General features: G+C 46.9%; 2 protein-coding genes and 1 pseudogene across 4 annotated transcripts in view; 2 read left to right on the top strand and 1 right to left on the bottom strand.

Moving 5' to 3' along the window:
- LOC149346995 (cytosolic endo-beta-N-acetylglucosaminidase-like) overlaps positions 1-13,487 on the bottom strand; it is a 36,618-nt gene extending 23,131 nt beyond the window's left edge. Inside the window, exons 1-7 of one of the 3 annotated variants that reach the window (XM_089586826.1) lie at positions 12,865-13,487; positions 12,143-12,288; positions 9,374-9,522; positions 7,476-7,793; positions 6,946-7,049; positions 4,396-4,504; positions 3,449-3,642 (exon numbers count right to left, since the gene is read on the bottom strand). In XM_089586826.1, coding sequence (XP_089442952.1) covers positions 3,449-3,642; positions 4,396-4,504; positions 6,946-7,049; positions 7,476-7,793; positions 9,374-9,522; positions 12,143-12,288; positions 12,865-13,031 — 1,187 coding nt within the window. In that variant the 5' untranslated portion in view covers positions 13,032-13,487. The remainder of the gene's footprint in view (positions 1-3,448; positions 3,643-4,395; positions 4,505-6,945; positions 7,050-7,475; positions 7,794-9,373; positions 9,523-12,142; positions 12,289-12,864) is intronic. The other 2 variants (XM_089586825.1, XM_089586824.1) reach the window with 2 other exon arrangements.
- Positions 1-24,044, top strand: part of LOC149346994 (uncharacterized) — a 125,567-nt gene that overhangs the window by 91,010 nt on the left and 10,513 nt on the right. The window contains exons 17-19 of the mRNA XM_089541459.1: positions 20,712-20,820; positions 21,568-21,755; positions 22,957-23,199. Coding sequence (XP_089397585.1) covers positions 20,712-20,820; positions 21,568-21,755; positions 22,957-23,199 — 540 coding nt within the window. The remainder of the gene's footprint in view (positions 1-20,711; positions 20,821-21,567; positions 21,756-22,956; positions 23,200-24,044) is intronic.
- LOC149346996 (uncharacterized) lies at positions 4,819-6,092 on the top strand (annotated as a pseudogene).

Below are 24,044 nucleotides of genomic sequence, written 5' to 3'. Positions count from 1 at the left end.
CAATATTCTGGGTTGCGGTGCAACGAACGAAGTGATGCGGTGATCCGGCTAAACTTCCTTATTCTCGTAAATAATAAGCCCTGGGATACTGGAACGTCAAAAATGAATCCGCCTTGAGGATCGCTGACCTGTACCGAGCTGCTGGTAGGAATAATAACTGCGATAAAAGCTAGTTTTACGTTCACAGCCGCGAATTTTTTGTAAAAAATTTACCCCACGTAAGGATCGCACCCATAAATTTGCGTCATTTTTTTTAAAAAAGAAAGTGCGATCATTATGCCAGTAAATACGGTAATTGTGGCCTTGAACAAAGGGAGGGCAAAGGCAAAATAACCGATGGTTAACAGTAATGGACTCGATTCCAAGAGAAGGCAAGCGTAGCATGGGGCGCAGGAGTTAGGTGGGCGGGTGAGAATAAGAAGTTTACTGAGATAGGGTGGCCGAAGCTGGTACAGGACATGTTTAATTGGGAAGACATGGGAGAGGCCTTTGCCCTGCAGTGGGAGTAGTCAGACTGATGATCATGATGCTGTTGACCGAAGGAAAATTAGTAAGGGTGTGCGAATATTCGATAATTTCGAATATTCGATCGAATAGCACGGTATTCGATATTCGCTTCGAACCGAATTCTCGGTATTCGAAATTTCGAAGTATTCGCCTCGCGCGAATAGTGTTTCTGGGGCGCTTGCCCGCTTGCTTCATGTGGTTTCAGTTCCGAGTATTGCCGCATAGATGGCTTTTTTTTATCGCGCAAATTTCAACGCTCGGGGGTCAGTCAATACACGAATCACAACCAGGTCGGGGTGCGAACCCAGCTACAAACGAAATAAAGGTGAGGGCGACGCGCTCTTGCGGAAGATCCTGCTTTCTGGCCGTCTCCGAGCCTCCGCACCATGCTCCGCACTAAGGCTGCCATAAGCCGCGTCGCTGCCACCGTGTCGAGGCAGACGCAAAGAAGGAAGAGCACAGCCATCAGTCGTCTAAGCTTCAAAACAAGAAACCTCAGTTTACTGTTTTTGTTGTTGCGACTGAGCGAAGGATGAAAAGGAAAGTGTACGGGCCTGCCGACTGGCTCTAGCCGAGCCACCACCGCTGCCACGTGCAGATAGAGGAGAGTTCAAAGATAAGAGGAAAGAAAGAAAAACGAAAAAAGACGCGCGTCACACAACGCAACAACCGCGTCCGCAGCGGCGTACGCTGGCTGGAAGATCAGATAAGCACCGAAGCCGCACCCGCTCCACCGCCTCTCGATTTTTTTTCCCGTTAGAGTTGCGGAAAAGATTACCAGATAGGACAGATGCGAAGATAAACACGCAGCCCTACCGCGCTATCGCTTCACCCTGGTGACGAATCATGTGTACGGAACATGAGCGATCGTTCTCGGCAGCTTTCAAGCAAGCCATCATATTACCGGCGGAGGCGCGAAAAATTCAGCGGCAGCGCGGGGACTCGATGTCGCCGAAGTGTATACTTACGTCAATGGGAAGGGCGCCTTTAGCGTGTGATAACGCTAAGCTTATTGTGCACCCGTGGAGGACTACTGCCGTTAACGCTCGGCATCTACGACTGGCGTCTTTTCTTGCTATTCTGACTGCTTGCGCGTTGATGGGAACGGAACGCCGCCGTAATCAGGGCATTGAGCCATCTTCGGTGGTGTGCCGAACTCCGTCGCCGCAACTCGGGCACTCCCATACGTTGGAGGCTGAGAGCATTCTTGATGGAAGCGCGATGCTGAGTGCTGCTCGGAAGTAATACCGGGGACAATTTTGCCAGGACGCGCGAGCGGTGCGAATGACGTTTCGCTTGCGGCGCGAGTTTTGTACAGCCGTTTCCATTCTTGCTCGAGGGAATGCAAGTCTGGGAATGTAAAAGTTGTTCTTGCAGTATAAATTGCCAGTAAAAATTGTTCTTCACTCTAGGTGTTAAAATTTTGAAGTGTGGTTTTAAATAAAGCCTCAGTGCAGTGTGTAATGGCATCGTGTGTTGGGAAAATAAATGGTATTGGAAATGCCTGCTGTCACTCAGCCTCTTTTTAGTGCCAGAAGTACTATTCGAACTATTCGCTTCGAAATTATTCGAAGAAAATTGCTATTCGCTTCGAATTCGCTTCGAATCAAAAACCACTATTCGCACACCCCTAAAAATTAGTAATATATTCACTTAAAGGTGCACTGAAGAGGAATCTGAACTCGTCTTTTTGCCGCGGGAACTCGATCTGCACGTTTCGAGCATTCTTAGAAACATCGACTTATTGCCCTGTCTGACCGATTTCCCTAATTAAATCAATTAACGTCCGGCTCCCGCCTTTATTTTTTGAATTCTCCCCGTACGGTGCGTGAAGTCGACCAACGCGTGGAGTGCCTTTCAGCCAGCTCCGTGGAGGCTTTGCTTTTGCTTTATTTTGTTTTTTTTTAGGTTTCCGTGAATAAATAGTTTCATTCGTGAATAATATAGCCGCAAATTAAGACCGCAGAAATAAACATACGCGTGGACTATTTGCTTCTACGGATTACTACGTATTACTCCGCCGATGGCACAGCGGCAAGCCGCCACGGGACTGGGTGAAAGGCATTCCAAGCGTTGGTTGACTCCGCCCACTGTACGGGGAGAATTCGAATAAAAAAGGCGGGAGCCGGACGTTAATTCGATTTAATTAGGGAAATCGGCCTCAAAGGGCAATAAATCGAAGTTTCTAAGAATGCTCGTAGCATGTAGATTGAGTTCCCGCGGCAAAAAGACGAGTTCAGATTCCTCTTCACTGCACCTTTAATGGCTGAAAGACATTTCATTAGAAAGTAAAAGAAAACACAACCACATGCCGCTCGTGGGATCTGAACCCACGACCTCCATACTTCATGTATGGTGCTTTACCAACAAAGCTTTGGTAGTGGCTGCCCAGTCTTCTGCTTCAAAGGTGTTTATGTGATTTATTTACGGCCATGCGGCCACAGCTGACTACTTGTGCGTATATTGCGACTGGCGATCGCAACGGTGCTGATGTACAAGCAGCAGGCCAACGCTCACTGGTGATGGCAGAGTCTGTGAGAGCGAGCAAGTGGATGTAAGTGCAAGTGCTATCATGTGTGAGCGTGCAGACCTATGAAGAACCGCCAAAAAGTACTCTGCTCGAAGTCACACTGGACACATGACCACCTGTGATGATTGCCGTGAAGAACAACCCAGGATGCCAGTCTCATTCGAAACCGTCAATCACTTCCAGAAAATTATCAATTCCAGATGAAAGCACAAATATCCCAATGAGAAGAGTGTAACGAACACCCATTAACGAAAAAATGGGGTCATGGCTACAGCCCTTTTTTCTTGAAGGAATGTTGATCCTTTCTGTAACAACCCCCCACCCCCATAATAGCCCCGATGAGGTCTTCAGGGCAATGAGACCTGCTTCCTCTGGTTCCCAGAAAACAGACCGCCCCCCCCCCCCCCTCACCTGAAGCAAGGGGCTGCCCTGGGCTTGGCCCCGTCCTCTGGGGTGAAGCGCAGGAGGAGGCAGCCCCCTCCGTTGTACGCCCACTCCGTGCACACCTCGGCCACTCCGCAGCCGCCGCACAGCAAGGAGCGTCCCTGGTCGTGAGGCTGCAGCTGCTGCTGGGACAGGTCGGACCAGGCCACGGAGCTCACCTCCTGCACTGACGTGGTCGTGTGGAGCTGCGTTTTGTCTGCTTGTAATTTGCGTGCATAACTAGAAAATCTGCGTCCTCCCTTAGGCTGTTTCTTACGACATCTAACATTCAGAAAGATATATAATGCTGTGTACTTTACTTGGGTAGTGTTCTTTAATTCATTATATCCAAGGTTAACACACAAGAGTTTGTTACATCTAGGGTGGCATACCTAGGTTCAGTACATCCAAGTTTAACAAGCTAAAGTTCGATATACCCCAGGTGGCATATCATGGTTTGTCATATCCAAGGTAGCATACCAAGTTGGCATGGGCAGTTCATAGCCCGTGGCACAGTGCCACAAGCAGCATAGTGGCAGCCTGCCCTTTTGAGTACATTAGAAGTGATGATCAGAAAACAGGGCAACTAACGGTAACAAGCTGCAAGTGAAAAAATTTAAGCCAAGTCCGGAATATCTTCAAGAATAAATAACAAAGGTGACATTTTTTTGCCCTCAGTCTTACTAATGAAGTTTATTATATCAACAACAGGTGTTGTAACCAGACTGCCTGGACAGCCGTGAAATTTTAACACAGCAGAATGCAACTGTCAGTTCTGGCGCAACCTTCGGCACAATCCTGCGAAAACTTCCCAGTTGTGCCCGTGCTGCTGTCATCATAAGAGAAAATATGCAATAATAAGCCAGTATTTACATGTTCGTCTCCGGCAGTAGACTACTTTAATGTAGTCTAGAGATGCAAAGAAAATGGCTGACCTGGCCTGCCTCAAAGAGTTTTTCTCCAAATCCCTGACAGAAACTGGTTTGGAGTGGCAGTGTCCGTATGCACCACTCGGGACAGCAGCATTGTAGACAGTCCCAGAACCTGCAAAGATTGCAACACAGTGCAAGAAATAAAAATAAACCATCACGAGATAATAATATCTAACACATATTACAGAAGCCTCACAGTTATTCTGCTCCTTCATGCAGTCTCAAGTTTCTAAAAACACAAGGCGCTAGCAATGTTTTTTACTGAAATTGAGACCCACTGGTGTAAAGTTAAACCTGTCCAAGATGACATAATACAGTTTATTTGTTATAAACAAAACAAAAAAGCAGGTGATATAACCCAATGTAGCATTAAACGTAATAAGAAGGCCAAGGGTACTGTTCATCATAACTGCGGAGTAATTAAGGGGAGATGCGGGTCGAAAAACGCGGGTTTTTACGAAAATTATTGATTTTTTGTTTTTGCTTGTTTTGTCAAATTTAGTATCTCTATTTTTATGAAAATAAATATCAAAGCTGAATTTGAACGGGAAATGGGCTAAAATTGCGATTAAAGAGCACAAAGTGGATGTTAAAAGACCGAAAGTACGCTATTTTTGAGCGTCTCGCGGGCGGCACAGCATGGTTGCTCGCCGCTGCGGATCGCGTGAGGAGATCAGCCAAGCCGCATTCTCTCGATCACCACAGTTGCCGGGTTTCGGCAGTGCAAGAAATAATAAAAAAAAGCACGCCTTTGCCGCGTTTCTCGAGCGCTGCGACTGGGTTTTTAAATCACGTGGTACGATTTGGGGACCGCCATTGGCCGCCGTGCGCGTACATGTGGCGAAGCCTCCTTGCTGGGTGCATGCTCCGTCGAGGGACGCTTCAGTGTGACGATCGTGAGCCAACTCAATCTTCGGTCATGGATGAAGCAGGATCGAGCAAGCGAAGTCATCGTGCTGTGAAACACCGTTCTATTCATAAATATCGAGGACGACGGCGAAAGTCGAAGGTGAAGGCTCGTCCAGCGACAACTCGATCCGCGGTGATTAGGCCTAGCGGCGTCGGACCCGACGCCGATCATCCTAGTGTTTCAGATGCCTCTGGGGAATTCGAAGCAGCAATAGAATATGTGAATGCTTCAGAAAAGAAGATTGGATATTTCCAAGGTGAGGAAAGAGCCTGTGATGAGGCGTCATCTGTCCTTATTGATTTGACAGCGCTGAACATTCTCGCGAGTGGCGCGATTTGCCCTACATGCCAGCGTTCGGGACTTCCGAGTCCGGGAGCCGGCCGCGACGCGCAAAGGACTCGCTTCATTCCTTGAACTACTCTGTGAGAACTGTGCGTGCCCACAAAGTGTTCTTTCCGCAACCCATACATCGCGGCGAGTTGTGACGTGCAGCGACGCCTCCAACAACGCAAGCCGGGACTATGACGGCGGGAGCTCGCGTGAAAGCTTCGCCGTCAATGTCAAAGCTGCTGTGGCGGCCCGTTCAATAGGAATGGGATATGACCAGCTGGTACGCTTTACCGCAATTATTGGACTCCATAAGCCAATGCATCATAAATCTTACGCTGCAATGAACAGGAAAGTACACGATGCTGCGATGAGTGCAGTCTCAGAGAACCTCGAGAAATCGGGGGCCATTACAAAGAGCGATGTCGGCGGGGATAATAATATCCACTCGCAAGGGCCGTGAGGGGGAGACGTATGCTGCAGGGTGTTTCTAGTGGCAGTGGCTGCTTCAGGGACAACTTGCTTCCTTTGTGCCAAAGTTTGATTGAAATTGAAGCTCTTTTCTAAATAAACATGTAATTTTAACTTCAAATCCATTTTTCTCAAAATGCAATTTTGGGCAATTTTTTGAGTTTGCCCTTCTTTTGGTACTTCTGGTGATCGTATCAGAATTAAATTTTGCACACATTTTCTCTGAGATGTGAGAAGTGCCGTTATCTCAGTCAAATGTAAATACTGACCAGATATTTACAAAAAAAAAATTAATTTCCACATGGTGATGTCGTGAAAATGTACACTACCAGGTTGAAAATTTTTCACTTCATTAGCACATTCTATATGCGCTTTATAATTAGTTTTTGGCACTCTACAGTTTATATGGATCAAAATGAGCCATCAATTGTCTGTGAGCATGGAAGTTTAGTATGACAAAAACAGGGGGCATAAAAGCATACATTTTGTACATTGTCACTGAATAAAAAAAAAACTATGCAACTTGCAATAAACCTAATTGCAGATTTGAAACCAGCATAAAAAACTAAGTTAAAAGCCAGAATTTAATAGCTCTAAGTCAAATATTAATTAAAAAGTGTCTTCGAGTAGCATCTCCCCTTAAGTATACAAAGGCAAACAAAACTCGAAACAGAATGCAACTTCTGCACGAAATATGAGAGCTAACTACCCAGCAATTTAGCTAGCAGAAAGGTTTAGTCTCCACTTCAAAACTGATTCCACAACTGGTAGTTAGCGATGAATCACACTCTGCAGTGCACGTTCTACACTGAGCACAGGAAACCGAAACCTTCAGCACAACTTACCGGCGCTGAGTGGCTGCAGACTCAACCTTGTCTTGGTTCTTGTATACCCAGCCAGCAGCGAAAATGGCTGACGACAAACCATGCTTGCGAGCTACTTCAACTTCCTGAAACAAAATTTGAGTCCCCAAGGCTGCCAAAGTCATCCGTTGTGGTGAGCACGTCACCAGAACATTCAATGAAAATGTGAGGTTTGTGAAAGGGATTGCCTTATTTCTACTTACTATAGAAGCCATACACTTTTTCCAATCTGCAGAAATAGCAAAGATCAATTCTGAAGCAAAAATAGGAGCACCACTGTTGTGCTGTACTTTCCTCGGAGTCTAGAAGTGCTAGCAGTGTTGTTTGTTTATGCACCGAAATTTTTTTTTTGCAACTGACTTCCCCCACTGCAAGTATAAGAGCATGCGCAGTGTTCTTCTCACTCTAAACAACTACTGGTGTCTCTTTTAATTAACTGATCCCCTTGACCCACAGTTCTTATCCCGAGTCAATCAAATGAGACGACATAGTACTGGCTGAGCTGCACTCACCTTGACTGCCTCACTGCCACCAAAGTGCTTTGTCTGCTGTGCAAACACATCGATGCCGACATAGACGTCACTCTTGCGGTTGCCAGCATGGCCCGTAGACTTCCGCAACATGTCTTCAGTCCAGCCGTATCTGAGGAAGATGCCGTCGCAGAGGTCGAAGAAGCACGCATTCTTCTCGTTGAGCTCGCTCTGCCAGTCCAGCCTGCCGTCCAGCAGCACACTGTCGTGCCAGATGACCAATGAGCCAGGCACAGAGTGGTGAGTTTCCGTGGTTACGGCCCTGAGGAACTCCAAGAGGAAGGGGCCGCAGGCTTTGTCCTGAAAACAGGTGCCACGATGAAATTCACCTCAATTTGCATTGTGCTGATCAAGCGCATGACTGGCAAGTGGCCTTGAAACACTACTGTCCACATTGCCACATCTGCCATTCAGGCGTTTGTTGTCTTACATGGTGAACGCAGCAAGCGAATGACCTTTGTGCCGCCAGTAAACATAAAATACCACCAGATGGTGGCTCCATTATTCGAAACGCAGAGCGATATATGTTCCCCCTTGTAGCACTGAAAGAAGACAAGAATAAATGTTGCACGCAAACAGGCGGCCACTTATCGGGAGCAGAGCAGGTGCCTGCCACGGAGATGCAGGAATGTGTGCAACTGAACACGCTCACAGAATCTACAAATCAATATGAGACGAACAGAACTGGCAGGGCCTCACTCCGTCCCTCCTTCCAACCTAAACTGCTTTCAAGGCACCATAGCACACCCACAAGAAACAAGCCTAATCACCGAAAGAAGGCCTCGTTGTCCCCCTTACATGTCCAGTGGCTCCTTTTCCACCAGAAGAAAGTTGCATCCTTTATGCAGATGCTGTTCTTAAGCCTTGAGAAGGTTCCAGTGTTTTTTTAAGCCATACATATCCTCACACTTAGAGTGCTATCCAGCTAACACAATCGCGACTCCTACCCCCCATGTTCTGGAATTGCAAGCATTGTTGGACGGCAGCTGCGCTCTACCTGCACACCCTTTGTATCAGCAAGTTAATGCCTTTGCCAATTCTCGAGGTGTTCTCCAACAGCTATACAAGTACGCAGTACCATGTCAAGTTAATGGCATTAGCCCATCCACACTGCCTCCCACTTCTCCACAGTGCCTAGATGCGTCCGAACACTGTCGCTGACGTATACTGTCACGCTGTGCACGTGTCTCCCTGCACCAAACTGGCTTCCACACTTCTACCTAATTTGTTCATAATTTTCTAACTTCCTTCCTCCAAACCTTGAAAAACCTTCTCCCCTCTTTCTCCTGCACTTAGTGGTATACTATAAAATTAAAGAAATATAAGATCTGTCCCTCAAAACTTTGGCTCCCTATCAACTCCAGACGGAAAAGAAAGGCTGTAGCAGCAGCAGGTATGCTACGCGGAGTTTGAAGCAAAGCAGCAAGAGAAGCAGCACAAGCTGATGACACAATATATGGTTAGTTGTCGATACAACAAGCACTGAAGTCTCAAAGCACAGACTTAAAAGCGGCAAATAAAATAAGGAGAGTTCTTGCAGTGATGCAAAGTCGAAATGACTGAGCTATTGACAGTTCTCTAAGCTATCTCTAAAGTACTCAAATGACATCATCTCCGAGGCTAACTGCCAATGGCAGCTGAAACGGCATGTGGTAAGTTACAGTACGCAGGGTTCAAAATCCTAAAGCCGCACTGAAATAATGAGAAATGCTATAGAGGAGAGCTCTGGATTGCTTTGACCAGGGGTACATCAACCTGTTTGACCAGGGTTACATCAACCTCGTGCATCAATCAATGCTATGCATTTGAATCCTTAACCACCTCCTGCACTGCGACTAATGTATGCGAGGAAGTGAGACACAGTTACAAATGACACCAACCATCCCACACTTGATGTTGATGAGCCATCCATCAAACTTGCATGAAGCAGCGATGTGGGCCAGCTGGGACGCAACTATGGACACAAGGTTGCCTTTTCTGATCTTGCTGAGGATCTTGGCGCCTGGACCTGGCTCCACGGTGAAGGCCCCTGAAAGGCCAGAACCAGTCACTTAATGGAGGAGCCTACACCTTGAGAATATCCATCAAATGTGACATTAGCTGTGCTTTCCAACTCAGACCTGCTTTGCTTTTTACTAACGCAGGCCCTACCTTCACAAAACCAGACTGTCATTACGCATTATTCATGGAACATACGGTATGGAAGCTGGTGAATCTTCAGAGAGCATCAACACATTCCAGTAAGTCCCAATTTAAGGTCCTTCAGAAAATTTCAAAGCTGCGACATTTGGCTCCAAAAGCATCGAAAATACAAGCGACACATAACAAAGCAGTGTGGCACAATGAAATACAGTAAAACAGCCGACCAAACAATGCAATTCTAATTTGTATCTCTTATCCACCTGCGTTAACACTGCTTTGAAACTGTAACAGGGACAAGAGCTTCAGCTAATGGCATCCATGCAGACTAGAGCACCTTGCATTACAACTCCCAGAGACGAGCAACAATACATGACGTCTCTTGCTCATGAACAAGGGCAGGCGTTCAAACTGTTACTGCGGAATATTTCTGCATATTTCTGCATTCTGCATATTTCTGCATTCTGCATAAGAGTCAAGTGACATGAGGGGAGCAGAGTGGGTCAGGGAACCAACGCTAGTTAACGATGTCCAAATCAAGAACGGGCAAAGACAAAGCATGTAGTGCGAAGGGAAGATGACTAATGTTTGTTAAAGGGACACTGAGGAGAGCACTATTAATATTTTTTTTATAGCAAAATCCGATAGTTCGGCATTTCATGGCTTTGTTGCCACTTGGCCGGCAGCGAAAGATGCATTTATTTCTAAGAAATTTGGATTCGATGTTGAAATAGTTTTTCGCGCCGCTCTGATTCAAACTTGGGGTTCTGCTATGACGACACAGAACTAAGTGACGTGAAACATGACATTCACATGACGTAACGCAGACTCCGTGATTTCTGGCGGGCAGCAGTGCGGCCCAGCAGCAGCCGAAAAGAAAGCTACCGCCGGCCGCACGTTGAAGGCATCTATCGGCTATTGCGGCCGTCGCTTCGTTTACATTTGCACCGGCGTTTTGCCAGCGTTACAATGGATCCCGTTCTCGAAGTCGTCAACGAAGTTCTCGCAAATAGACGCCTTTAGCATACCGTACGTGTACCTTGTTACCGTTAGCGGAATACCGGGAGCCCCCATACCGCTGAGAGCAAGCGCTGATTGGTCCCGGCGCTGCAGGAGCGCGCGTAGCTATCGGGTACGTGGCGCCATCTGGCGACGTCAAGGAGATTTGCGCATGCATTTGCTGCGCCTCAGTGATTCGTAGCTTCTCGTGTCCTAGTGTTGCTAGAACTATTGGTTCTAGCAACACTGTTTTGTGCTATGACGCCATGAAGCTTGTACTTGCGAGTTTGGCCTGTGGCGGCGATACCTGTATTTTGGGTCTTGCTCTTTTCTATGTTACAGGAGCTTTGTTGTCAGTATGAATGGCGTTTTTGTAATCAGGAGCTGGTATTCTGTCGATGCAAGTCAACTTCAATTTCTCCTCAGTGTCCCTTTAAGGGCAACAGACTGGATTCCAAGAAGGGGTTGACAGAAAGTTAATTGGGTGGACGAGGTAACGAAATATGCGGCGTTACGGTGAGCGCAGATGGCAAAGGACAGGCTTAATTTGAGAGATGCGAGGGAGTCCTTTGTCCTGCAGTAGGCGTCGTTAGGCTGATGATGATGATGATGAAAGACACTTTGTTAGGAGCTGCAGCCAGTGACACTGGGCAAGCTGCAGGAGAGCACCAAGAGGGAAAACTAAGTTTCAAGCATTCGCACTGGCGCCCAAGCAAAGCCTCTGTTGCTCCTCACGGGCACGCTCAATTGGGAGAGGCAGTAAGAGGTGCTGAAGCTGCTGTGTTATAGGGCAGCCTTGTTCAACCAGAGAGTAGTGTGAACGCTTTAGAGCATCGTACAACAGCCGTCTTGTGTGCGGATACTTTTAGATGCTGTGCACATTGAACAGGAAGCCCCTGTGGAGGCAGGAATTCAGCATACTGCACTTCACACACGAGATAAGAACATTTCCAGCACTGCTTCTTTTATGCAGTGTTAGGTAAGTAACAAATGTTTCATTCTGAGCACGTACACAATATCCTGACTGCCGTTCCAAGCAATCAGAATGGTACATGCTCCCATGATCAAGGATGTCGCTGCCCAGTTCCCCACACTGCTGGTTCCGACACAACAACCCCCTGTACTATGATGAGTGCTCTTCCTAGAGGTCTAAACTCCTGGGGGTCGACACACTCGGTATGGTCTCTCACTTGCTAACAGCTCTGATTGTCCCGATGAAAGTAGCTGTTCCACCTTCCAGTTACCATCCTGGCAACAGGCACCGGCATGGGTTCAACTCCAACCCTCGTCACCAGGTTTTTAACATTTGGAACATTTTATTCCTGGCAAACGGTTTACTAATTTTGAAAAGTTTGTAATAAACCATAAAAGGCCATGACTATACCATGAGGAAAACACTGATGATGGGGACTATAATATTCAGTGTTCTGCTTAGAAAAAAGAAAGTACCCAAGCTGCAGCACCTGTATGCAAACATCCTGCTGAACCGTTGTATGAATTGAGCTACCCACCTAAAACCTTGACGCCATGCTTATGGCCAGCAGAAATCCACCCGGGAGGCGGGATCGTGACCAGGTGGTGAGAAGAGTAGACGAAGCTGTTGATCAGGTGCCAGTGGTGGAACCGGTAGCTGTCAGAGTTACAGCCGTGGATGAACCTAGTAGGAAACAAGTGGTAGCCTTCAACATCTGCTGCCGTGAAAAAAAAAAAACAAAAAACACAAGGCTGCCAGCTCACGGGTGTTCACACACTTTAATAGGAATTAAATGTTACAATAACAAAGTATGATAAAATCCACTTAACACTGATAGTGATGTATGCAGTCGCAGGAGATATAAAATAGCATGTGCTAGCAGGTTTCTTTCATAATTAGCAAGAAAAACAGCCCCCAGTTTCTCTTCGGGGTCCCGTCCTGCGAAATTTAAGTTTTTGTTCTCACTCTCGAAAAATGGACCAAGTCCATATCCGAAGAAAGTGCAATTCGTCAAGTGCGGATATTTTTACAAACATGGTATCGTTGAACGAGCGTGCTACGCGTGTTTATGGATGGGAACGCCATTAACAACCGAAATATCTTCATCCTTACGCAACCGTTTATCATCGCAACTGTCGGGTTCAATTTGCACGCGATAGTAAGTACTACTTTTCGGCATTGAGCAGTTGCACTCTTTTTTTCCTTCAAGAGTTGCCAGTTTCGACCGGTAGAACTCGTGCGTAGTGCTGTTCTGCTGACCTGTCCTCCAGAGAGCCTCCGATCATATCGAGGCAGAAAAGAATCTTCGGGCCATCCGGTTCGCCCCGCTTCACGTCTCTGAGCGGTTCGACAGCACATGGCAGCGGTTTCTTGAAGCCCAGAAATTCCTCCAGTGTCTTCAGTGCGGCGACCTCCTGATCAGACATCGCGTCGATGGACGTCCGAGACAAACTTGCACGGACCAAAATGACACAGGCAGCAAGACGAAGCACGTTCTGGACCAGCACAAATATGCCGTTTCTTAGCTCTGCATCAGTTGGAACACTTTTCTTTTTAAAAAAAACCCGCGAAACAGCAGCTCGAAGCCGAGCGAAATTATCGGGCACGATATACCACAAGCGTTCCAACCGTTTAGAACTTTTCAGCACTCGAGCCTTTCGATCCGCTGATCCTTTTGTTGTCACAATTCACACATGGAGCCGAAGATATCTCGATGTCTTCATCACTGTAGCTGCATCGTCAGTGCTTTGAAAATCGTCTCGCCGTAATCGCCTTGTTTCACCCGGGGCCGAACCTTGTCATTTGTCATGGAGGGAAAACTGGCGGCGCTACGTTTCATCTTGAAACTCAGTGGCACAAGCGACGCTCTCCTTGTGTGGCTTATAAAACGGTTGCCGCGGCGTGGCGCTAGCGTAGACTCCTGGAGCAGAAGTCGGCGCACTGTTGGTGCGCGCCAACGGTAAGCGCGTCGCTGGCTACGAGAAGCCGATGGAATAATCGCAGGAGTGATGTATTGAACTTATATATAAGGTCCGAATTAGCAGGATGGTGGCTTGGCTAGAGCCAGTAGCAGGCCCGTGCAATTTCCTTTTCATCCTTCTCTCAGTCACAACCATAGAGTTTCTTACTAATAATAGTAACCTATTACTAATAATAAGAACCACCTGGGGTTCTTTAACGTGCACTGACAAGTAATAATAGTAAGAAACTCTATGGTCACAACAACAGAAACCATGTATATGGCGCACTATGGAACGATGTGAATTAAATGCATGAATGGTCTTCATTTGTAGAATGTATATAGTGGGCGTCGTACCTGCTTCCGCTTCACTGCTTGAAAGAGCTTCAAGCAGTGAAGAAAAAATCAGGGGGCACTTTGGCTCTCGTAAAGTGCTGCAAGGCGAAAGCGTTTCCCGGCCACTGTTTGTTTTTATTTACTTTTTTATTTAATTTTTTGCTCCTTTTCTTAATTTTATTGTTTTTTATTTCCACATCTTATTTTTGTTTTGCTTTTATTGTTGTTTATTTTGTTATTTTTATTTTCCTTTTCTTGACTTTACACCTTTTATTTCATTTATGAAGCCCATGCATTCACTAGATGCGCCTTTATTCATGCAGGAACCTTGAGTCTTTTAAGCAGTGACGCCGAAAGGCGGACGAATCTGCCAACGCGTCTGTCGACACGGCATGCCGACGCGTCTGCTAACGACAGTATGAGGCATTAAAGGCTGTCGCCTTAAAAAGAGTCCCCGAGAACCCCGCGCGGTCCTCCCATTGTTGTAAACCGGACCCCGCTTCCCGCGCGCGCGCGAGCGCCCGTGCGCAGGCGCCGATATCTGACATGCACAGCTGGCGCGTCGCGCCTTGCGCATGCGCAGACAAGCTCCAGTGTACGCCCGTGCGCGTAGGCGCTTCGCGTGTACGCCTCGGTAGTTTGTTTGTTTGTTTATTTCGTCTAACGTCCCAAAGCGACTAAGGCTATGAGAGACGCCGTAGTGGAGGGCTCCAGAAATTTCGACCACCTGGGGTTCTTTAACGTGCACTGACAAGTGTCCATTTGAGTAGTATCAAGTCGGGTACGACGCCCACTATACATATTCACCAAATGAGAGCCATTCATACATTTAATGCACATTGTTCCCTAGCGCGCCATATACTTTGTTTTTCCTGCTAATTCGGACCTTATTAAGTTCCATACGCCACTCCTGCGATTGATCGGTCAGCTTATCGTAGCCACGCGCCGCGCGCACCGTTGGCGCATACCAACTGTGCGCCGACTTCTGCTCCAGGAGTCTACGCTAGCGCCACGCCGCGGCAACCGCATTGAAAGCCTCACAGGAAGAGCGTCGCTTGTGTCACTACAGCACTACAGTTTCAGAACACTGTACCCATGGTGGACGAAGCGTAGCGCCGCCAGTTTTCCCTCGATGACAAATGACAAGGTTCGGCCCCGGGTGAAACAAGGCGATTACGGCGAGACGATTTTCAAAGCACTGACGATGCAGCTACAGTGATGAAGACATCGAGATACCTTCGGCTCCATGTGTGAATTGTGACAACAAAAGGATCAGCGGATCGAAAGGCTCGAGTGCTGAAAAGTTCTAAACGATTGGAACAAACGCTTGTGGTATGTCGTGCCCGATAATTTCGCTCGGCTTCGAGCTGCTGTTTCGCGGGTTTTTTTAAAAAAGAAAAGTGTTCCAACTGATGCAGAGCTAAGAAACGGCATATTTGTGCTGGTCCAGAACGTGCTTCGTCTTGCTGCCTGTGTCATTTTGGTCCGTGCAAGTTTGTCTCGGACGTCCATCGACGCGATGTCTGATCCGGAGGTCGCCGCACTGAAGACACTGGAGGAATTTCTGGGCTTCAAGAAACCGCTGCCATGTGCTGTCGAACCGCTCAGAGACGTGAAGCGGGGCGAACCGGATGGCCCGAAGATTCTTTTCTGCCTCGATATGATCGGAGGCTCTCTGGAGGACAGGTCAGCAGAACAGCACTACACACGAGTTCTACCGGTCGAAACTGGCAACTCTTGAAGGAAAAAAAAAAAGAGTGCAACTGTTCAATGCCGAAAAGTAGTACTTACTATCGCGTGCAAATTGAACCCGACAGTTGCGATGATAAACGGTTGCGTAAGGATGAAGATATTTCGGTTGTTAATGGCGTTCCCATCCATAAACACGCGTAGCACGCTCGTTCAACGATACCATGTTTGTAAAAATATCCGCACTTGACGAATTGCACTTTCTTCGGATATGGACTTGGTCCATTTTTCGAGAGTGAGAACAAAAACTTAAATTTCGCAGGGACGGGACCCCGAAGAGAAACTGGGGGCTGTTTTTCTTGCTAATTATGAAAGAAACCTGCTAGCACATGCTATTTTATATCTCCTGCGACTGCATGCATCGCTATCAGTGTTAAGTGGATTTTGTCATACTTTGTTATTGTAACATTTAATTCCTATTAAAGTGTCTGAACACCCGTGAGCTGGCAGCCTTGTGTTTTTTGTTTTTTTTTTCACGGCAGCAGATGTTGAAGGCTACCGCTTGTTTCCTACTAGGTTCATCCACGGCTGTGAGAACTCTGACAGCTACCGGTTCCACCACTGGCACTTGATCAACAGCTTCGTCTACTCTTCTCACCACCTGGTCACAATCCCGCCTCCCGGGTGGATTTCTGCTGGCCATAAGCATGGCGTCAAGGTTTTAGGTGGGTAGCTCAATTCATACAACGGTTCAGCAGGATGTTTGCATACAGGTGCTGCAGCTTGGGTACTTTCTTTTTTCTAAGCAGAACACTGAATATTATAGTCCCCATCATCAGTGTTTTCCTCATGGTATAGTCATGGCCTTTTATGGTTTATTACAAACTTTTCAAGATAAGTAAACCGGTTGCCAGGAATAAAATGTTCCAAATGTTAAAAACCTGGCGACGAGGGTTGGAGTTGAACGCATGCCGGTGCCTGTTGCTAGGATGGCAACTGGAACCTGCAACAGCGACTTCATCGGGACAATCAGAGCTGTTAGCAAGTGAGAGACGACCCCCAGGAGTTTAGACCTCTAGGAAGAGCACTCATCAAAGTACAGGGGTTGTTGTGTCGGAACCAGCAGTGTGGGGAACAGGGCAGCGACATCCTTGATCATGGGAGCATGTACCATTCTGATTGCTTGGAACGGCAGTCAGGATTTTGTGTACGTGCTCAGAATAAAACATTTGTTACTTACCTAACACTGCATAAAAGAGGCAGTGCTGGAAATGTGCTCATCTCGTGTGTTAAGTGCAGTATGCCGAATTCCTGCCTCCACACGGGCTTCCAGTTCAATGTGCGCAGCATCTAAAAGTATTCGCACACAAGACGGCTGTTGTACGATGCTCTAAAGCATTCACATTACTCTCTGGTTGAACAAGCCTGTCCTATAACACAGCGACTTCAGCACCTCTTACTGCCTCTCCCAATTGAGCATGCCCGTGAGGAGCAACAGAGGCTTTGCTTGGGCGCCAGTGCGAATGCTTGAAACGGAGTTTTCTTTTTTGTGCTCCCCTGCAGCTCGCCTTGTGTCACTGGCTGCAGCTCCTAAATGTATCTTTCATCATCATCAACCTAACTACGCCTACTGCAGGACAAAGGACTCCCTCGTATCTCTCAAATTAAGCCATCTGCGCCCACCGTAACGCCGCATATTTCGTTACCTCGTCCACCCAATTAACTTTCTGCCAACCCCTTCTTGGAATCCAGTCTGTTGCCCTTAACAAACATTAGTCATCTTCCCTTCGCACTACATGCTTTGTCTTTGCCCGTTCTTGATTTTGACATCGTTAACTAGCGTTGGTTCCCTGACCCACTCTGCTCCCCTCATGTCACTTGACCCTTAGGCAGAATGCATAAATATGCAGAAATATTCCGCAGTAATTGAACGCCTGCCCTTGTTCATGAGCAAGAGACGTCATGTATTGTTGCTCGTCTCTGGGAGCTGTAATGCAAGGTGCTCTAGTCTGCATGGATGCCATTAGCTGAAGCTCTTGTCCCTGTTACAGTTTCAAAGCAGTGTTAACGCAGGCACCGGTCAGTAAGAGTTACAAATTAGAAGTGCATTGTTTGGTTGGCTGTGTTACTGTATTTCATTGTGCCACACTGCTTTGTTATGTGTCGCTTGTATTTGCGATGCTTTTGGAGCCAAATGTCGCAGATTTGAAATTCTCTGAGGGACCTTAAATTGGGGCTTACTGGAATGTGTTGATGCTCTCTGCAGATTCACCAGCTTCTATACCGTACGTTCCATGAATAATGCGTAATGACAGTCTGGTTTTGTGAAGGTAGGGCCTGCATTAGTAAAAAGCAAAGGAGGTCTGAATTGGAAAGCACAGCTAATGTCACATTGGATGGATATTCTCAGGGTGTAGGCTTCTGCATTAAAGGGGCTGCGAAACACTGCTTGGGGGAATACCGGCTATACTTCAGGTGGGTTCTTTATGTCACACAGGTGCTGACTTAAAAAGAATTACAGGAATCGATGCACAGGAACGGGAGTTATTCAGTGAAGAAATTTCAAAATACAAGCAAACAAAATGCTGCCCTCAACTCGATTTTGGCGGGGCTTCCCACTCCTATTTCGCTCTCCCAATGACGGCACCTGGGGCAACCAATCAAAGCGTCGCGGAATTTTGTACTCCATGGTTGCCTGCTCTCTGTAACTCGTTCTTACTGAGACTGGCAGCGTTGTTTCCATGCCAGAGCGCCCCTGGTGGTGTATTTTTATTTTACTTGCTTTGCAGGGCTTTTATCTAAGACAAGCAAGTTGTTTTTGTTGATCTAATATAAAACGCAGACAGGTGACAAAATGTGTCTCTATTTATTCACACAATTTGCAGTATATTTACTGTTTGTCCTGTCATCAAGCTCGCGCCAGGTGATGTCATATCCGTTGCTAAAAACCCGCCACTGTGTGGCGACACCATCAGAGCCATGAAGTTGTTTTTGGGAGGACGTTGAAATATTAAAAAACGGAATGTTCGCGGTATTACCGACGCTAATAGCAGCATTATAACTCTCTGTATGCAATCAACAGGCAAAACAGTTAACTAAGATTGTGTTTCTGGGCCCCTTTAAGTGACTGGTTCTGGCCTTTCAGGGGCCTTTACCGTGGAGCCGGGTCCAGGCGCCAAGATCCTCAGCAAGATCAGAAAAGGCAACCTTGTGTCCATAGTTGCGTCCCAGCTGGCCCACATCGCTGCTTCATGCAAGTTTGATGGATGGCTCATCAACATCAAGTGTGGGATGGTTAGTGCCATTTGTAACTGTGTCTCACTTCCTGGCATACATTAGTCACAGTGCAGGATGTGGTTAAGGATTCAAACGCATAGCATTGATTGATGCACGAGGTTGATGTAACCCTGGTCTACGAGGTTGATGTACCCCTGGTCAAAGCAATCCGGAGCCGTCCTATGTAGCATTTCTCATTATTTCAGTGCGGCTTTAGGATTTTGAACCCTGTGTGCTGTAATTTACACATCCTGTTTCAGCCATCATCGCTCTGTGTTTCGTATAGTGGAGCCACCGTCTGGTAGTATTTTATGTTTACTGGCGGCACAAAGGTCATTCGCTTGCTGCGTTCGCCGTGTAGGACAACAAACGCCTGAATGGCAGATGTGGAAATATGGGCAGTAGTGTTTCAAGGCCGCTTAGCAGTCATGTGCTTGATCAGCACAAACCAGACTGAGACAAATGGCATCGTGGCACCTGTTTTCAGGACGAGACCTGTGGCCCTTTTCTCTTGGAGTTCCTCAGGGCCGTAACCACGGAAACTCACCGCTCTGTGCCCGGCTCATTGGTCATCTGGCACGACAGTGTGCTGCTGGACGGCAGGCTGGACTGGCAGAGCGAGCTCAACGAGAAGAATGCGTGCTTCTTCGACCTCTGCGACGGCATCTTCCTCAGATACAGCTGGACTGAAGACATGTTGCGGAAGTCTGCGGGCCATGCTGGCAATCGCAAGAGTGATGTCTATGTTGGCATCGATGTGTTTGCACACAAGACAAAGCACTTTGGTGGAAATGAGGCAGTCAAGGTGAATACAACTTAGCCAGTCCTATGTCGCCTCATTTGATTGACTCGAGATAAGAACTGAGGGTCAAGGGGATCGATTAACAGAGACACCACTAGTTGTTGAGAGTGTGAAGAGCACTGTGCATGCTCTTATATTTGCAGTGGGGGAAGTCAATTGCAGAAAAAAAATTGGGGTGCAAAAACAGACTGCACCGCCAGCACTTCTAGACTCAGAGGAAAGTACAGCACAATAGTGGTGCTCCTGTTTTTGCTTCGGAATTGATATTTGCTATTTCTGCAGATTGGAAAAAGTGCATGGCCTCTATATTAAGTAGAAAAAAGGCAATCCCTTTCACAAACGTCACATTTTCATTTAGTTTTCTGGTGATGTGCTCACCGTCAGGGATGACTGTGGCAGCCTTGGTGACTCAAATTTTGTTTCAGGAAGTTGAAGTAGCCCGCAAGCATGGTTTGTCGTCAGCCATTTTTGCTGCTGGCTGGGTATACAAGAACCAAGACAAGGTGGAGTCTGCAGCCATTCAGCGCCGGTAAGTTGTGCTGAAGGTCTTTCGGTTTCCTGTGCTTAGTGTGGAACGTGCACTGCAGAGTGTGATTCATCGCTAACTACCAGTTGTAGAATCACTTTTGAAGTGGAGACTAAACCTTTCTGCTAGCTAAGTTGCTGGGTAGTTAGCTCTCTTATTTCATGCAGAAGTTGCATTCTGTCTCGAGTTTTGTTTGCCTTTGTATATTTAATTACACCGCAGTTATGATGAACAGTACCCTTGGCCTTCTTATTATGTTTAATTCTACATTTGGTTGTATCACCTGCTTGTTTGTTTCCTTTATAACAAATAAACTGTGTTATGTCATCTTGGACAGGTTTAACTTTACACCAGTGATGCTCAATTTCAGTGAAAAACATTGTTAGTGCCACATGTTTTTAGGAATGTGAGACTGCGTGAAGGAGCAGAATAACTGTGAGGCTTCTGCAAGACTTGTTTGGTATTATTATCTCATGATGGTTCATTTTTATTCTTGCTCTGTGCTGCAACCTTTGCAGGTTCTGGGACTGTCTACAATGCTGCTGTCCCGAGACGTGTGTTAGGACACTGCCGCTCCGAACGAGTTTCTGTCAGGGATTTGGCCAAAAACTCTTTGAGGCAGGCCAGGTCAGCCATTTTCTTTGCATCTTTTAACTACATTAGAGGGGCAGTGTACTGCCGGAGACAAACATTTAAATACTGGCTTATTATTGTAGATTTTCTCTTATGATCACAGCTGCACGGGCACAACTCTGAAGTTTTCGTGGGATTATTGCAAAGGTTGGCTCAGAACTGACAGTTGCACTCACCTGTGTTAAAACTTCACGGCTGTCCAGGTAGTCTGGTTACGACGCCTGTTGTTGATATAATACATTTCATTAGTAAGAGGGAGGGCAAAACAGTTTCATCTTTGTTATTTTTTCATGAAGAAACTCCGGAGTTGGCTTGATTTTTTTCGCTTGCAGCTTGTTACTGTTGTCTTTCTCATCATGACCTCTAATGTTTTCAAAAGGGCAGGCTGCCGCTATGCTGCTGGTGGCACTGTGCCACGGGCTATGAACTGCCCATACCAACTTGGTGTAGTACCTTGGATATATCGAACCATAGTATGCCACCTGGGGATAACGAACTTTAGCTCGTTAAGCTCTGATGTACTGAACCTAAGTATGCCACCCCAGATGTAACAAACTTTTCTATGTTAACCTTGGATATAACGAGCCAAAGTACACTACCTAAGTAATGTACACAGCATTATATATCTTTCTGAATGTTAGATGTCATAAGAAACAGCCTAAGGGAGGACGCAGGTTTTCTAGTCATGCACGCGAATTACAAGCGGACAATATGCTGCTCCACCCGACCGGGTCGGTGCAGGAGGTGAGCTCCGTGGCCTGGTCCGACCTGTCCCAGCAGCAGCTGCAGCCTCGCGACCAGGGACGCTCGCTGTGTGACGGCTGCGGAGTGGCCGAGGTGTGCACGGAGTGGGCGTACAACGGAGGGGGCTGCCTCCGCCTGCGCTTCACCCCGGACGTGGCCAAGCCCAGGGCAGCCCCTTACTTCAGGTGAGGCGGCAGCAGTTCTCTGGGAACCCAGAGGAAGCAGGTCTCATTGCCCTGAAGACCTCATCGGGGCTATTATGGGGGGGGGGGGGGTTGCAGAAATGATCAACATTCCTTCAAGAGATAATTACATTAGCCTTGACCCCATGCTTCTCAATGGGAGTTTATTAATACAGGGCACAGTTAATACAAGCAAGCATTGATTGCTTCTTAAGCACTGTAAAAACAGTACAGTGGACCGATTACACAAAGCCCACTGTGCATTGGTACGTTTACGAGAAGCAGTCAAGCGCCATAATGGTTGTCCTTCACGGCAGCGTCTGTAAGACTGGCCACCTGATTTGGCGCCTTGATTGGCATTAAAAGGGCGCTGAGGAGCAGTTGAAGTTGGCTTGTATCGATAGATTAAAACCTCCTAAACACTCTTGCTGAAAACAAAGCTCTTGTAATGTAGAAAAGAGCAAGAATTAGAATACAGGTATCGCCGCCACAGGCCAATCTTGCTAGTGCAAGTATGGTGATGAAATTGGAGAAAAAAGCACCACATATCTGTGAGGCTGACAAACATGCATGAAGTTTATATGTTTGGATCTTGAAGTATACAAGTTTAGTTTTGAAACTGCTTGTGCACTTTTATCACTTGAGGGAGACGGAAGAATGACAACCTGAATGTTGGATGCCGATGAAAACCCATACTTGGCGACGCAGCAGGCTGCAAGCTGAGTTTCGGTATGTTTTGGTGCTTCGCAGCTGTGTGCTTTACGTGCCTGCGTGGTTACGTTTTTGACGCACCTTGATTTATATGTACGGAGCAGCAGAGGAACTTTAAGTGTCCGTCTGAGTGCTCCTTGGGCGAAGTTCATACCGCGGCACACACCTGCGATGAGCAAAACCCCTGTGGCTAGCTAATATTGCACGCGCTTCCACGTTAGGGAACGCACCGCTCAGTGAGTTCGCTTCATCAACGTACGAGCACGCTGAGCTGCGTAACCAGTGCTCTGAGGACTGTTATTACAGAATTTAAATATGTCCGTGCATGCAAGTCTCTGCTCATCAACAGAGCGTGCTGTTGGGCGAGTTGGTTCGACATGAGTGTAGCAACTGGCGCCTAGACAGGGACGAAAAAATTTTTGGTCCTGTTCTAGGTTGCTAGACTTTCTCTCAAGGTGAGTGTCACAAATCTGTGCGATGCGTTCTTTGACAGGTTGTTCTCCTGCGACATCCCAGTGGGCTCCCTGAGTGTCAGCTACACCTTCCAGGTGTACCCGGGCAGCTCTGAGACACTTGACGTGGCACTCGTATTGGTGGTTGGGACAGCACTGGGAGAGAAAAAGAAGCTGCTGCTGGGTGCCACAGTCTTCATGCCTGAAGGCGAGTGGTGTGAGGCAACGCAAGACATTTCTTCTCAAAGCTCTCCAGGTGCTGCCGAGTCCTGTTGGCAGACAAGGTGTGTAGTCATCTCCATCATCAGTTGAAATTGCATCCTCTGCAGAAAAAGGTCCTTTGTAATGACCTCCAATTACATCCTCACTAGCAGTGGCTGCCCTTCCCCTGTGTGATTCCAATTTCATCTTTACACACCTCAGTGGCCAGAGCTGGCTGCTTTCCTTCCCTTGAAATCCATTCTTTTGGTTTAATAGACCTCTTTATATCCGTTTTTCACATTATACGTCCTTTAGGCAGCACATTTTACCCTTTGTTTCGATTATTATATCATTTGCTCAAGTTTGTTCGTTAATTCACCTACTCTTCCTGTCTCTCAACTTCACCCATCAATTTTTTTCCAATGCCGTTATGTACTTCTTGCCTCCTGGCAAGGATTTTCTTGCCTCCTGGGATAATTTTCTAATCTTGGTAAGGTTTCTGTTCTTCATCCCTGCGTCATTCCTGTCTTCCTCGGTTAAAGCAGAATATCTGTCCTCAATCGAGATCCTGAATGGCTGTACTTTTGCCCTTGCATCTGGTTCTCTTACCTGCCTCCTTCTGACTGCTTTTGCTGCTGCTTTTTAGATAGAATCGGGACTAATGCACCACACCTAGCCTTTCATCTCAACATGCTGGAAAATTCCACAATGCCGCATCTCTTGAAGTCATTTTTAGTCTTCCCGTTCGGTCTGTCCCATGTCCTGTTTTTTGCGTTTGTGGAAGAAGGTATTTTTTATTGTTTGGTTACTCTGTTTTTCACCAGGAAACAAAGAAAAAGGATGCAAGACCACTGTCTGGCATGCTTAATCCTTTCTGAACTTTTTTGGATCAGTAATTTATTTGCTTTACTTACCAAAGTCAGCCGGC

The sequence above is a fragment of the Amblyomma mixtum genome, chromosome 4, assembly GCF_055824585.1.
Source record: "Amblyomma mixtum isolate Tamu chromosome 4, ASM5582458v1, whole genome shotgun sequence".
In the NCBI taxonomy this organism is placed as follows: Eukaryota; Metazoa; Arthropoda; class Arachnida; order Ixodida; family Ixodidae; genus Amblyomma; species Amblyomma mixtum.
This window is presented reverse-complemented; position numbering and strand designations above follow the sequence as displayed.